This window comes from Indicator indicator, chromosome 6, assembly GCF_027791375.1.
Source record: "Indicator indicator isolate 239-I01 chromosome 6, UM_Iind_1.1, whole genome shotgun sequence".
Classification (NCBI taxonomy): domain Eukaryota; kingdom Metazoa; phylum Chordata; class Aves; order Piciformes; family Indicatoridae; genus Indicator; species Indicator indicator.
This window is the reverse complement of record NC_072015.1, coordinates 38330242-38344352: the sequence shown is the minus strand read 5'-3', so window position 1 is coordinate 38344352 and position 14111 is coordinate 38330242. Positions and strand designations below refer to the sequence as shown.

Below are 14111 nucleotides of genomic sequence, written 5' to 3'. Positions count from 1 at the left end.
CAAGGTGGGCATCTCTAGTTCATATACACACATGCACACCTACTTTGCAAATGCCTCAACCTTCTAACTTCCATGTGACCCAGAGGAGCTCAGTCAGAAGTCTAATTCCTTATGTGGTCACTGTAGAGAGAAATGGACACCATTATAGCATCCAGGCTGAATGCCAGAAGCTGTCAGTTCAGAGGTCCCGTCTGGAGAGGTGGCACTTTTATCCACAGGCAACCCATCTGTATTATTTTGCAGCTCCTCCTATGCCCACCTTTTAAGACAAGCAATGATCCAATTTACACCCTGATGCTCACTTATAATCGAAATACTCTCTTACAAGAACTAGGGATCTTTAGGGTATAACTGCTCTAGAGTGTATCTTTAGAGTAGGGAGTGTATCTGCTCTAAACAGAGAGTAAAATATCAGGCATCGAATGTGTGTTTGAATTATTGGGTTAATTTAAATTCCTTTTTCTTTTTTTTTTTTAATTATTTGAGTAAATCTTTAAATTCTTTAAAGGTGTTATTCTGCAATGGGAAAAATAACTGTTGTCAGATTTTCCTGCTGAGAAAAAACTTAGCCACTGAAAATGAATAAAAACTTAGCCATTGAAAATGAGGAAAAACTTAGCCACTGAAAATGAATAAAAACTTAGCCATTGAAAATGAGTAAAAACTTAGCCACTGAAAAAGAGTAAAACTGAGTTTGAAGCTGCAGGTGGCAAGTATGGAAATCAGTGTAGTCTGTTGCTCGAATGGCTTCAGCAGGGCACAAGGCATCTCCTGCTCCAAAGCACAGCAGCAGAAGGGGCAGTGGTGGTGGTTGCCCTGACAGCAGCAATGCTGTGTGAGTACTGACAAACCACACTGTGTGCCCCCTGAAATATCCCAATAGGGGACTGGGAGGCTGAGTTGTTCCACCTATGGATCTGGATGTTTGCAGAGCTAGGGAGACTTGTGTAGCCTAGGTGTGAAACTGGCTTCTGGTTGCATGACCTTGGCAGCCTGAGCATATTGGTATGCTTAGCTGCAGAACAGAACTTTATTTCTTCTTTAAGTATTTGGGAAAAAAAATTAATCCATCTCCACTTAGCTACTTTTCCTATTTTGAAACAGAGAGTCCAGGCATAAAAAGTTGATTTAATGAAGCAAAGCAAGTTGGCTGGCTGATCTGTTTAGTGTAGAGGGAATTGATTTGGTGTGCAAACTAGCAAACCCCTGGTATAACTTAAAGACACCAGAAAAACATTCTCACACACTTTCAACTGAAAGAAAGCATTCAGCTCTTGCATTCATCAGTAACTATTTAATGAAGAATGAAAATAGTCACTTGGGATTCATTGACAGGTGGGAAGTGATTAACCCATAGCAGCTATGGTGACAATGGACTAAATTCTAATGTCTGGACATAACATGATCTACTATTTTTATTATTTTTTTTTTCTTTTTTAAATCTGCTTTTTTTGCATGTGCAAAAGACATCCCCATTCCTTTACTCTATGAACAAGCTAAGAAAGAAAATGCAAACACTTCATTCACAGATTTTTCAAAGCATTTTACAATTTTAGTAGATCTATTGGTAAAGGTTTCTTTTTAACTATATTCAGAGTCACAGTTCTCTGAAGGTATGTCAGAACAGGAGAACAGAAAATAAAAACCTGTTTGATCTCGAGTTGCCCATTAACAACATGTTCCCAAGTGCTCTGACTATAGATGGAGCTGAAAAAAGAAGTCAAGAGTGGTTACTCTCAATATAATATCAATTCCTGGTTTTGCCTTTAAACTGCAGCTTTGGCAATGACACATTCCATTGCATCACAGAAAAAGAAAGCTCCACCCTCCCTTTCCAGGATTCTCCACTCATCCCACATAAAACCTGCAGAAGAGACAGGTTTGGGAGCATCTTTTCACTTCTAAGGAAAGGGGCTAAGGAGCCCAGGGCACTTCAGTGCGATGTCAAAAGATTCATCAGTGCCAGCTGAGCTCCTCAAGGAGGATGGCAGACCCAAGTGGGACAATAAGTTCCAGTACATTTTAAGCTGTATCGGATTCGCCGTCGGTCTGGGGAACGTGTGGCGGTTTCCGTACTTGTGTCAGATACACGGAGGAGGTAAGACTGCAATATGACCTTGCCAGAACTTTAAACCATACAATTCTGCTATAACTATACCATAACTCAGAATGGTCATGGATGTTTTGTGCTTGCATTGGGTGCTGTTTATTTGGTTTGTTTTGGTTTTTAACTATCTAACTCTCATAAATATTTTGCACCGGTTAGATTAGCTTTTTCTGTAGAAGTATATTTCGCTTTCAAATTGAGGAAGCAAGACCAGACTGATGCCAGCTCTCAGCAAAGCCAATGTTAAAGGCCTTACATTGCTCCTGCAGTCCTGATGGGAGCAGGAAATGGAACCTGCAGCTCGTTATGCTAAGGAAAAGTGAGAAGTCTTCGGGAGGCCTGAATGAACCAACCCATAGAAAAATGGTCGCTGCACTTTCTTTTAGGAAGGTGAGCAAGGCATTGCCCTCCCTTCTCTGATGCTCTTAGGTGCTACCTTATTGTCTGGAATTGCCCCTGCACAAAACTAAATTGCACTTTTTGATGTCTGTGAGACTATTTAAAAGGCTTAGATGATAGAACACCAACAGGACTGCCAGGTGGTGCAGACAGCTGCCCAAGCCTGTCCCTGGGCACCATTCCCACAAAGGATTCCTTTAGCAGCAGCTAATTTAGTAAATATAAATAGATCAGAAAAGAGTACTTCCAACCCCTAAGAGTATCACAGTCTCACAGTATATCAGAGGTTGGAAGGGACCTCAAGAGATCATCAGGTCCAACCTCCCTGCCAGAGCAGCATCACTTAGGGGAGTCTGCACAGGAATGCATCCAGGTGGGGTTGGAAAGTCTCCAGAGAAGGAGACTCCACAACCCCCCTGGGCAGCCTGTTCCAGTGCTCTGTCACCCTCACTGGAAAGAAGTTTCTGCTCATGTTGAGCTGAAATCTTCTATGTTCAAGTTTGAACCCATTGTTCCTTGTCTTATCACTGTGAACCACTCAAAAGAGCCTGGCCCCCTCCGCTTGACACCCACCCCTCAGATATTGACAGACATTGATCAGATCCCCTCTCAGTCTTCTTTTCTCCAGACTAAACAGCCCCAGGGCTCTCAGTCTCTCTTCACAGGGCAGATACTCAAGTCCCTAAGCATCCTCGTGGCTCTCCCTTGGATTCTCTCCAGCAGGTCTCTGTCTTTCTTGAACTGGGGAGTCCAAAACTGGACACAGGATTGCAGGTGTGGTCTCAGCAGGGCAGAGTAGAGAGGTAGAAGAACTTCCATAGCACTGCTGGACACACCTTTCTTGATGCATCCCAGGATCCCATTGGCTCTCTTGGCCACAAGGGCACATTGTTGTTCCAACATTCTGTGATAACTCACCTTTCACAGTAGCTTTTGAGTTGTGCCATGGCAGGCTGTCAAAAGCACAGTGAGACAGCAGATTGAAAGGTAATGAATAATACTGGCCAAAACAATTATGTGGAGAAACAGAAGTTCACACCTGGAGAAAATATCAGATAGAAAACATTGTTAAAAGCAAGCTTGTTCTACCAAGATAATCAGCATTACTTGATGAGCTACATATATTTGAATCAACCAAGGAAGCAAGAGTGGATGCTGCCTTTAATCGAAGGAGGTATTTCAGAAAGAAGTAGCCTCTTAGGGACTCTGCTGGATAGATAAATAAATGAGGTATAGCAGGTCATATCAACACCAAGAATCTTGGCATATATAAGCAGAGCAGTAGGAAGCAGGTGGAGATACTGCTATTTACACAAAGACTTCTGACTTCTTCTGAAAATCCACCTTTCAAGTTCAACTTGAAAAATTACACAAAATGCAGAAAAGCCCCAGCAATTGTTGGCCTGGAAAGCTCAAGGTGTGCAAAACTTCTGGGACAAGGAATGACTTGAGAATCCATGCTGTTCAGCTCATGAAATTGAAAATGAAAGGGTGTGTTTATCATAAGTATATAAACAAACATTTTCCATTACACATTTACAAGATGTGAAACCCAGGGAAACGTTCCCAGGGCGCCGTAACTGGGTGGTTAGAAAGTGTCACGAGCCCATCTCTGCCTTGATGATTTGATGGTATTATGGTGCACTGAGCTCCTGTGTCAACCAAGGCAGTCTCCAAAATCTCCAAAAAAAAAAAAAAAAGTTAACACACTTATCTTCAGCCAGAGGAGAAGAAGAAAAAGCAGCCAGACAGCCCAGCAAGTTGCCCTGACTGTGGACTGCCCCACTTTGTTTTGAGTAGTAGTTCTTAAACATTTCTCTCTCTCCAATGGAAGTGTTTAGAACAATCATTATTTTGCTTTCTTACACCCAATAGTGACTTATTTACACTCTTTCACTTTCTCTGCTTGAACTTTGAGAAGAAAAATTAAAGAGACTGTTTCAAACCATCGCAGTAAGCAATGGGTGCAAGCTGTTTCTCTGTGTTTGCCCATGAGAATGGTTGGAATGGTCACTTCAGTTAGTAATGGATTAATGAGACATGATAAACACTTTTAGAGATGTCACCCCATATGGCATGGACCTGAAGGAAGGATGTTTTTCTCAAGTAGGAGCTGTAGGTCAGACACCCTCCAGCACCTCAGGTGGCCTTTCTGTCTTGGAGCAAAGGAACAAAAGCATTCAGGATTGACATACGACATAATACAACTAAGGTAATGTGGTATTTCTGTAATGCAATAAATAATTAATGCAAAGTGCTTAGTGGCAGGTTTGAAACTCACAGATGTGACCATAGTAAGATGCAACTCCTCAGCACATCTCACTACACAGACCTTTTTCTGGGGCCACCAACTGTCTGAGGCTGCCTGAACTTTGTGCTTCAGGGTTTTGTGCAAATGTCTGTTATAAATTAAAACAAAATATTGTTCTACTGACCATAAAAAGGTTCCCACATCTTCCCATGAAGCACAAAAGGCTGCTTCTCTGTGCTGGAGGCAAGGGGCTAACTAGAGCCAGCAGTTTTTCAACAGGTTCAGATCCCTGCCTCACTTCAGGAGACTAGCAACACTTGCCTCCTACTGATGTTTGATTTCTCCCCTTTATCCTGCACTCCAGGGTCCCCAGCATCCTTGCCCTACAGACCTCTTCCACTCCAGGAGAAGAGGGAGTTTGAGTGCAAGTAGATCCTCAGTGACCTGTCTCATGACTGCACCAGGCTCAGAAGTTCTGTTTGCTTCTGTGTCCAGCTTCTGAGCACTGATGCATCCCATAGTAGCTGCTAGGAACAAATGACAGGATTCAGAGCAGGTTTAAATATAATAAACATAGGAAAATTATGCAGGGACAAAGGTTGAGTTTTTCCTTTGCTCCAAGAATAGTAGTTTTGCCAACAAAAATAATCAGTTTCAAATGGCTATCAGGCTCTAGCTGCACATAGGTGCTTTGCATCACTACAAGACAGCAGTGAATAAAGGTCAGGAGGTTCCACCTCAGCCTGAGGAGGAACTTCTTCATTGTGAGGGTCACAGAGCACTGGAACAGGCTGCCTATGGAGGTTGTGGAGTCTCCTTCTCTGGAGGTTTTCAAGACCCATCTGGATGTGTTCCTGTGCAACCTGTGCTGAATTCTCTGGTCCTGCTCTGGCAGGGGGATTGGACTCAATGATCTTCAGAGGTCCCTTCCAACCCCTGACATCCTGTGATCCTGTGATATATGGATGTACAGCCAATGTTTGGTCACTGGATTTTAACAAAGGGCTCAGAGATCTCAACATCAGGACAGACTTTGCAGCAAAGTGCTGTGGGGTTTGCAAATAATTTATTCCAGAAAGCTGGTGTTGAAAGAGTTTGAGTGAGTCATGAAGACCACCAAGAAGACAGAGCTGTTGGGTGTACACCAGTGTATAATGTAGCTGAGTTTTACCTCTGCTGATTTAAGGCAGTGATGTGGTTGGGGTTTGCCGAGTACTCAGATGCAAAAGCCCAATAGATTTTGAGGAGTGCTGGAGTATAAATCCTGCTGTGTGTATCTGAAGATGTCAACATGAGAGAGAGCAGCAGCAGCATGGTTAATGAGGAGCTCTGAAAGCTTGCAGTGGTTCCCACAGCCACAAGTGCAGCAAAACCTGGTGTGGATATGGCATGTGCTCTAAGGCTGAATGGCTTCTGAGGTAGAGATCACAGTTTCTCAGGTGGTTCAGGTGCTACCCAAGTGTTTAAGAGTTAGGCAATGCACTTTTCCTCATTTCTAGCTCTTTTTTAAAAACAAGAGATAAAAAATAAGTTCTTCTCATGTCAGCTGTTCTCATCAGACCTCTGGACCTTACTCATTGCACGTCAGTGTTACTCAGTAACTTGAATATAATATCAGTTTTGCTGACATTTATCACCCACTGTTGTTACTGATTATTTGGGTTTATTGCCTGAGTAAAGTTAGTTATTTACTTTTCATGACTAATGGATGTGAAGGTTGTTTGCCACAGTAAGTGAGTGGTGACAAACGCAAAGGTTCCCAGGCAACTGAGATTGAAAAGAAGTCTCTAAATGGCCCAGTGTATAGTTTGTCCCTAACAGCTGAGATTCAAGCAAGTCATATAGCTCTATATGCACATATACAAGCATCAAGTATCCTTAAAAAAACCCCAACCCAGTCCTAGCTGACCCTTACTGCAGTGCTTGACTTTTGATTACAGCTAGTATGTATCCAATACCCATGGGTCGCAACTATTGTAATACTCATGGGTATTAAAAATATGCATAATACCCAAGCCTACAAAGTGACTGAAAAATATATTTGATATAAAATAAAATTTCTTTCTAGGGAAACAAATATACATAAACACTAAAGTCTTGCTAAAAAGTCTTGCTATGTATCCAATACCCATGGGTAGCACCTATTTAATACCCATGGGTATTAAAAATATGCATAATACCCAAGCCTACAAGGTGACTGAAAAATATATTTGATATAAAATAAAGGTTCTTTCTAGGGAAACAAATATACATAAACACTAAAGTCTTGCTAAAAAGGGGAGAACTGTTTGCTTCTGAGGCAATGATTTACAGACTTTCATAACCCATGGCCTACTTTACCTTTAGCTAGAATTTGAACTACATCTTGCTTGCTTGCTTGGCTCACTTTGTCCTCAGAAGGAAAATAAAATCTGAGAGGAACAAAAGGTATACCTAGAACATACTGTAAGAAAGAGGTGTGGGGGGGAAATTGACTTTGATAGAAAAGTTAATGGTGTTACAAGGAACAGACTTCATTTTGTGCATTGTTACCATGTCCTGCTCAAGTCCTCAGTGAAAAGCTGCAGCATTTGGGATCAGTCCTTTCATAACTTCTTGTACTTGGTAGCCCTTTACAGTTCAAGTTTATGCTTGCAAGGGAGTGCTGCTCTCTTCCATCCTTTAGGCACAAGTATTTCATAGAGAAGTTCACCAGGGTTGTTTTGTGAGTTGATCTGTGGGTGTTACCCACCTATCATCAAAATGGCTATTGTCCCCTTGGTTTTCTGGACATAGCTTTAGCTCCTTCATCATCACACTAGAAGAGATGGTCATTTACATATGAAACTCAACCCTGCAAAGCTTCAGAGTCTGCAACTTTTGCAACATGACCTGTAAGACAAAATCAGTGCCATCATAAATATGACATTTATAGTAGTGTGATGGTTTGAAACTGTCTTTTTAATTTTTCCTTGCAAAGTTCAGAACAGAGAAAGTGAAAGAATGTAAATAAGTCACTATTGGGTGTAAGAAAGCAAAATAACGATTGTTCTAAACACTTCCATTGGATAGATAGAAATGTTTAAGAACTATTACCCAAAACAAAGTAGGCATTCTGCACATTCTGCGTTCGGCAGTGGGGGCAGTTGCTGGGCTGTCTGGCTGCTGTTTCTTCTTCTCTTCTGGCTGAAGATAACACACTGACCTTGGCAGCTAAGTTAACAACTTTCTGCTTAACTAACTGTGCTTCTCTGTCCAGGGGGGTCTGGGGGGGAAGCTCCTGGGAGAGGGAGGCCCCTTTGGGAGGATCCCCTTGGGGGGAAGCAAAGGGAGATCGGTTGTGCTTTTTCTGTTGATTGTATATATTTGTGAATGTTGTGAATTTTGTATATTTGTACATATTCATTGCATTTCATTGTAGATTTTAGACTCTGCTTGTAAATACAGCTTTTCATTTGCTTCCAGACTGAGCTAGCCTGGTTATTGTTGGTGGGGGGGGAATTTCAGCTCACACCGACACACTTTTTATTTTTGGCGCCCAACGTGGGGCTCGATTGCTTGTGATTTATTTCTGCTCAGATTAGGAAGCAAAATGAAGCTGTTTTGGATTTTGAGTAATTTTATTTCATCTATTATCGGTGTGATTGTTTACAGATGGGCCGTTTCCTGCATGATAGACAAGATTGTGAGATATGTGGCATATAAGTCGTTTCTTTGGGTTAAGAACAAGTTACTGAATGTTGGTGAATTCTGTTGTGGTCTTATTGGGCTAAGAAGCTATGGTAACTCAACTATGGATGTGCTAGCAGACACATATGAGTTTGTTACTCCTCTTACAACTACAGAGGGTCTTTGTAACCAGTGGTACCCTAGATATCTTGTGCTTGCCTTAATTATTTGTTGCTTCTTGGAATAATCATATGGCTACTGATAGCACTGTGTCAAGAAAGACATAAGGCTACTTGCTCTTCCAACTCTGCTGTGAATGTGAAAACCAAGCCAGTAAATTTGGTGGCCACTGTAACCAGAAAGCGTAAAGGAGATGCAGATGCTGCAGGAGATGGTGCAGATGGAGATGAGGGTCCTTCTACTCAGGGTCCCTCTGTTAAGAAAGATCCTTCTGATGAGGAAGAGAGGGTTTAGCCTTAAAACTCTGGTAGACCTCTTGAGACCCCACATGGATGATGGAGATGTAGGTCAGGATGTAGACCCTGGTAGATTAGCAACTGCTGGTAGTGGCCTCTGAACTCAAAGAAATTCAACGGAGGATTAAAATAGGATTATGGGGACAGCGACCTCAGGATGATGATGATGATGATGATGAGGAGATGACATACAGTCAGCTAATGCACCCAGACAGGAAATTAGACATGTGAGGAAGGATTACATCAGAGGAGATAATGAGCCAGTCCTGTCTTGGCTAGCCAGGTGTTTTGATATGGGAGCCCCAGCATTGGTGGTAGGCGACAAGTCGGCCTCTCAGTTGGGGATGCTCTCAAAGGATACAGGCATAGACAGGCACCTAGGCAAGTGCATTGGTAAAGTTTCTCTGTGGGCACGCCTCCTACTGGCAGTCTCGCTGAGGTACCCCAGCAGAGATGATTTACCATGGAACCCTAAGCCTTGGACCACAATAGCTGAGGGAATCAAGCGTCTGAGAGAGTTTGCTGTGAGAGAAGTAATGTATGGAGATCATAAGACTCTGAATCCTGATGAAATTCCTGTTGGAACAGGCCTTGCCAAAAAGCTCATTAAGCTTGCTCCTCCTAATTATGCTACTATTCTGGCAAGCAGGATTGTGGCAAGAAATTATGGTGGAGCACCTCCTACTGTTGGCCATTTCACTGACCAAATGAGGCAGTTGGAGGATAGTCTTGCACGTACTTCTTTGGTTTCAGCCATTGAAACTCTGTCTGGAAAGATGGAGAATTGCATGAAAGAGCTGAAGGAGGAACTTAAAACCTCCATATCCAACTTGATGAAGGGGGATGATTCTAATTCCTCTTCCTCCAGATGGATACAAGTTTCAGCTGTTAGGAACAGACGTGCTCCAAGGAGGCCATTCCAGAATAGGTCAAACCAAAACAGACAGCAGAGGCAATCACGTGGCAGTATCTGGATAACTCTGCGTGATCAGTTTGGTGAGAACATGAACAGATGGGATGGTCAACCAACTTCTGATCTTTTCAAGAGGTTACGGGAGCTGCAGAAGGGCAGATCCCGAGGTAGCAATACCAGGAGGGTAGCTGTCGCTTCCTCAGTTTCCCAGAACAACTCTGATAGCTCCAACAGTGATCCTAATTCTGGTGCTGGACGTTGTGCCAGCTGTACATGTGGAGGTAATCCCCACCATTAGGGGTGCCCTGCCTTCCGCCAGGGGGAGGTAAGGGATAATGGAGATAACAGAATCTATTGGGATGTGTACATCCAGTGGCCTGGCACTTCAAAATTTCAGAAGTACAGGGCCTTGGTTGACACAGGAGCTCAGTGCACCATAATACCATCAAATTATCAAGGGGGAGAATCTATAACTATTCAGGGAGTCACTGGTGGATCTCAAGAGTTGTTTAAGATAGAGGTTGATATAAGTTTAACTGGGAAGCAGTGGAAGAAACATACTATTGTAACAGGACCTAATGCACCTTGTATTTTGGGAATTGACTTTCTGAGAGAAGGGCGTTTTAAAGACCCTAAGGGTTACAAATGGGCTTTTGGAATAGCAACTGTAGAAATTGATGGAGGAAAATTGAAGTTGTCCATTAGACCTGAGCTTTCAGATGAATCTGCAGTTGTGGGACAACATGAGATAGAGGATGTAAAGCTGCCGGTTGCTTCTCAAACTGTGCATCACAGACAATACAGAACCAACCGTGACTCTTTGGTGCCCATTCAAAACTTGATTCGTCAGTTGGAGAGTCAGAAGGTCATCAGCAAAACTCATTCACCTTTCAACAGTCCAATCTGGCCTGTGAGAAAGCAGAATGGAGAGTGGCGTCTGACAGTTGATTTCCGTGCCTTGAATGAAGTAACTCCACCCATGAGTGCAGCTGTACCAGACATGATGGAACTCCAATATGAGCTGGAATCCAAGCAGGCCAAATGGTATGCTACCATAGACATTGCTAATGCTTTCTTCTCTATTCCCATAGCAGAGGAATGCAGGCCTCAGTTTGCTTTCACCTGGAGAGGCATTCAGTACACATTCAATCGTTTGCCCCAGGGGTGGATTCACAGTTCAACCATCTGCCATGCAGTGATCCATGATGCTTTGGAGAAAGGTGGAGCTCCAGAACACATTCAGTTCATCGATGACATCATCGTCTGGGGTGAGACTGCTGAAGAAGTCTTCGAGAAAGGTAACAAAATCCTTGACATTCTCTTGCAAGCTGGTTTCGCTATCAAGCGAGACAAGGTGAAAGGACCTGCCAGAGAAATCCAGTTTCTGGGAGTGCGGTGGCAAGATGGTCGCCGTCACATCCCAATGGATGTGATAAACAGAGTCTCCACCATGGCAAATCCCATCAACAAGAAAGAAACTCTGCGTTTCTTAGGCATAGTGGGATTTTGGAGACTGCACATTCCTGGATACAGTCAGATTGTGAAACCTCTCTATGATGTGACTCGAAAGAGAAACAGTTTCCAATGGGGTCCTGAGCAACAAGCAGCCTTTGACCAGATCAAGCGAGAGGTAGTCCAAGCGATGGGTCTGGGACCTGTCCGAACTGGTCCAGACATTAAGAACATTCTGTACACGGCAGCGAGTGACAATGGTCCAACCTGGTGCTTATGGCAAAGAGCTCCAGGGGAGACACGAGGACGTCCTCTTGGTTTCTGGGGTCGTGGCTACAGAGGCTCAGAGGCAAACTACACTCCAACAGAGAAAGAGATTTTAGCTGCTTATGAAGGAGTGAAAGCTGCTTCTGAAGTGATTGGAACTGAGTCACAACTTCTTCTAGCTCCTAGATTGCCAGTTCTGAATTGGATGTTCAAAGGCAAAGGTTCTTCACCACATCATGCAACAGATGCTACCTGGTCTAAGTGGATGGCTCTGATAACACAGAGAGCTCGAATGGGAAATCTCGAAAGGCCTGGTTTGGTGGAGGTGATCACAAACTGGCCAGAAGGCACAAGCTGTGCAAGACCTCCAGAGGAGAGAGTAACTCGTGCTGAGGAAGCTCCTCCTTACAGTGATCTGTCTGATGATGAAAAGAGATATGCTTTGTTCACAGACGGTTCCTGTCGTCTTGTTGGAAACAAGCGGAGATGGAAATCTGCAGTGTGGAGCCCAACGCGCAGAGTTGCAGAAGCGAGAGATGGAGAAGGAGAATCCAGTCAATTTGCAGAGGTAAAAGCTGTCCAGCTAGCTCTTAACATAGCTGAACGTGAGAGATGGCCAAAGCTTTATCTCTACACCGACTCGTGGATGGTAGCCAATGCCTTGTGGGGTTGGCTGAAAGACTGGAAGAAGAATGGCTGGCAGAGGAAAGGAAAGCCAATCTGGGCTGCAGATCTGTGGCAAGACATTGCTGCTCGTATTGAGAGAATCCCAGTGAAAGTGAGACACATCGATGCTCACATTCCTAAGAGCAAAGCTACAGAGGAACAACAACACAACCATCAGGCAGATCTAGCTGCAAGAGTTTCCCAGGTGGACACAAACTCTGATCCTGATCCTGATCCTGATCTTGACTGGAAACACCGAGGTGAGCTGTTCTTAGCTCGGTGGGCCCATGAGTCGTCAGGACATCAAGGCAGAGATGCAACCTACCGATGGGCTCGTGACAGATCCATTGACATTTCCATGGATGCTATCACACAAGTCATCCATGACTGTGACATTTGTGCTGCTATTAAGCAGGCAAAGCGGATCAAGCCCTTGTGGTACGGTGACCGATGGTCCAAGTACAAGTATGGTGAAGCCTGGCAGATTGACTACATCACTCTACCTCGTTCTCGATCTGGTAAGCAGTATGTGCTGACTATGGTAGAGGCACTGGATGGCTGGAAACTTATCCAGTTCCTCATGCAACTGCACGTAACACTATTCTTGGCCTGGAGAGACAAATCCTGTGGAGACACGGAACTCCAGAGAGGATTGAGTCAGACAACGGAACTCATTTCAAGAACAATCTTGTAAAAAACTGGGCCAAAGAGCACGGCATCGAGTGGATATTCCACATTCCCTACTATGCACCAGCTGCAGGAAAGATCGAACGCTACAACGGTTTGCTGAAAACCACTCTCAAAGCCATGGGGGGTGGATCTTTGAAAAACTGGGAGAAACATTTAGCACAAGCAACCTGGTTGGTGAATAGTAGAGGTTCAGTGAATCGAGCTGGACCTGCCCAATCAGATTTGTTGCGAAAGGAAGAAGGTGATAGAGTTCCTGTTATCAGAGAAAAGAATCTGTTAGGCAAAACTGTTTGGGTATTTTCTCCTTCAGGAGAGGCCAAACCTGTCCGAGGGGTGGTTTCTGCTGAAGGTCCTGGTCACACCTATTGGGTGATGCAAGAAAATGGTGAAATTCAGTGTATTCCACAAAGAAATCTAACTTTGGCTGAGAGAGGTTAAATTCAGAGTGTTGCACAGATACAGCATCGCTCCCAAGAGGAGAGTCCATGAGATCTACAGTGCATGAACCCTGAGAGCCCTGAGTCACCTGAGAGTCCCTGTTCCTTTCTTCGCTCCATCTGCGAGGAAACAAGCTGTTTGCTGTTTTTCCTGTGATTTGACTCTTTTGAATCATCTACATCTGAAATAGCTGGAATGGACTATGGTCTTTATTCACCTAGTGTTGTAGATATTATTTTAGATTAGATAAATGATAGTAGCAGCCAATGGAATTGTTTAGAAGGGGTGGACTGTGATGGTTTGAAACTGTCTTTTTAATTTTTCCTTGCAAAGTTCAGAACAGAGAAAGTGAAAGAATGTAAATAAGTCACTATTGGGTGTAAGAAAGCAAAATAACAATTGTTCTAAACACTTCCATTGGATAGATAGAAATGTTTAAGAACTATTACCCAAAACAAAGTAGGCATTCGGCACATTCTGCGTTCGGCAGTGGGGGCAGTTGCTGGGCTGTCTGGCTGCTGTTTCTTCTCTTCTGGCTGAAGATAACACACTGACCTTGGCAGCTAAGTTAACAACTTTCTGCTTAACTAACTCTGCTTCTCTGTCCAGGGGGGTCTGGGGGGGAAGCTCCTGGGAGAGGGAGGCCCCTTTGGGAGGATCCCCTTGGGGGGAAGCAAAGGGAGATCGGTTGTGCTTTTTCTGTTGATTGTATATATTTGTGAATGTTGTGAATTTTTGTATATTTGTACATATTCATTGCATTTCATTGTAGATTTTAGACTCTGCTTGTAAATACAGCTTTTC

General features: G+C 43.6%; 1 protein-coding gene across 1 annotated transcript in view; it reads left to right on the top strand.

Moving 5' to 3' along the window:
- The first annotated feature begins 1941 nt into the window (after positions 1-1941).
- LOC128967477 (sodium-dependent neutral amino acid transporter B(0)AT3-like) overlaps positions 1942-14111 on the top strand; it is a 43845-nt gene continuing 31675 nt past the window's right edge. Inside the window, exon 1 of the mRNA XM_054381618.1 lies at positions 1942-2098. Coding sequence (XP_054237593.1) covers positions 1942-2098 — 157 coding nt within the window. The remainder of the gene's footprint in view (positions 2099-14111) is intronic.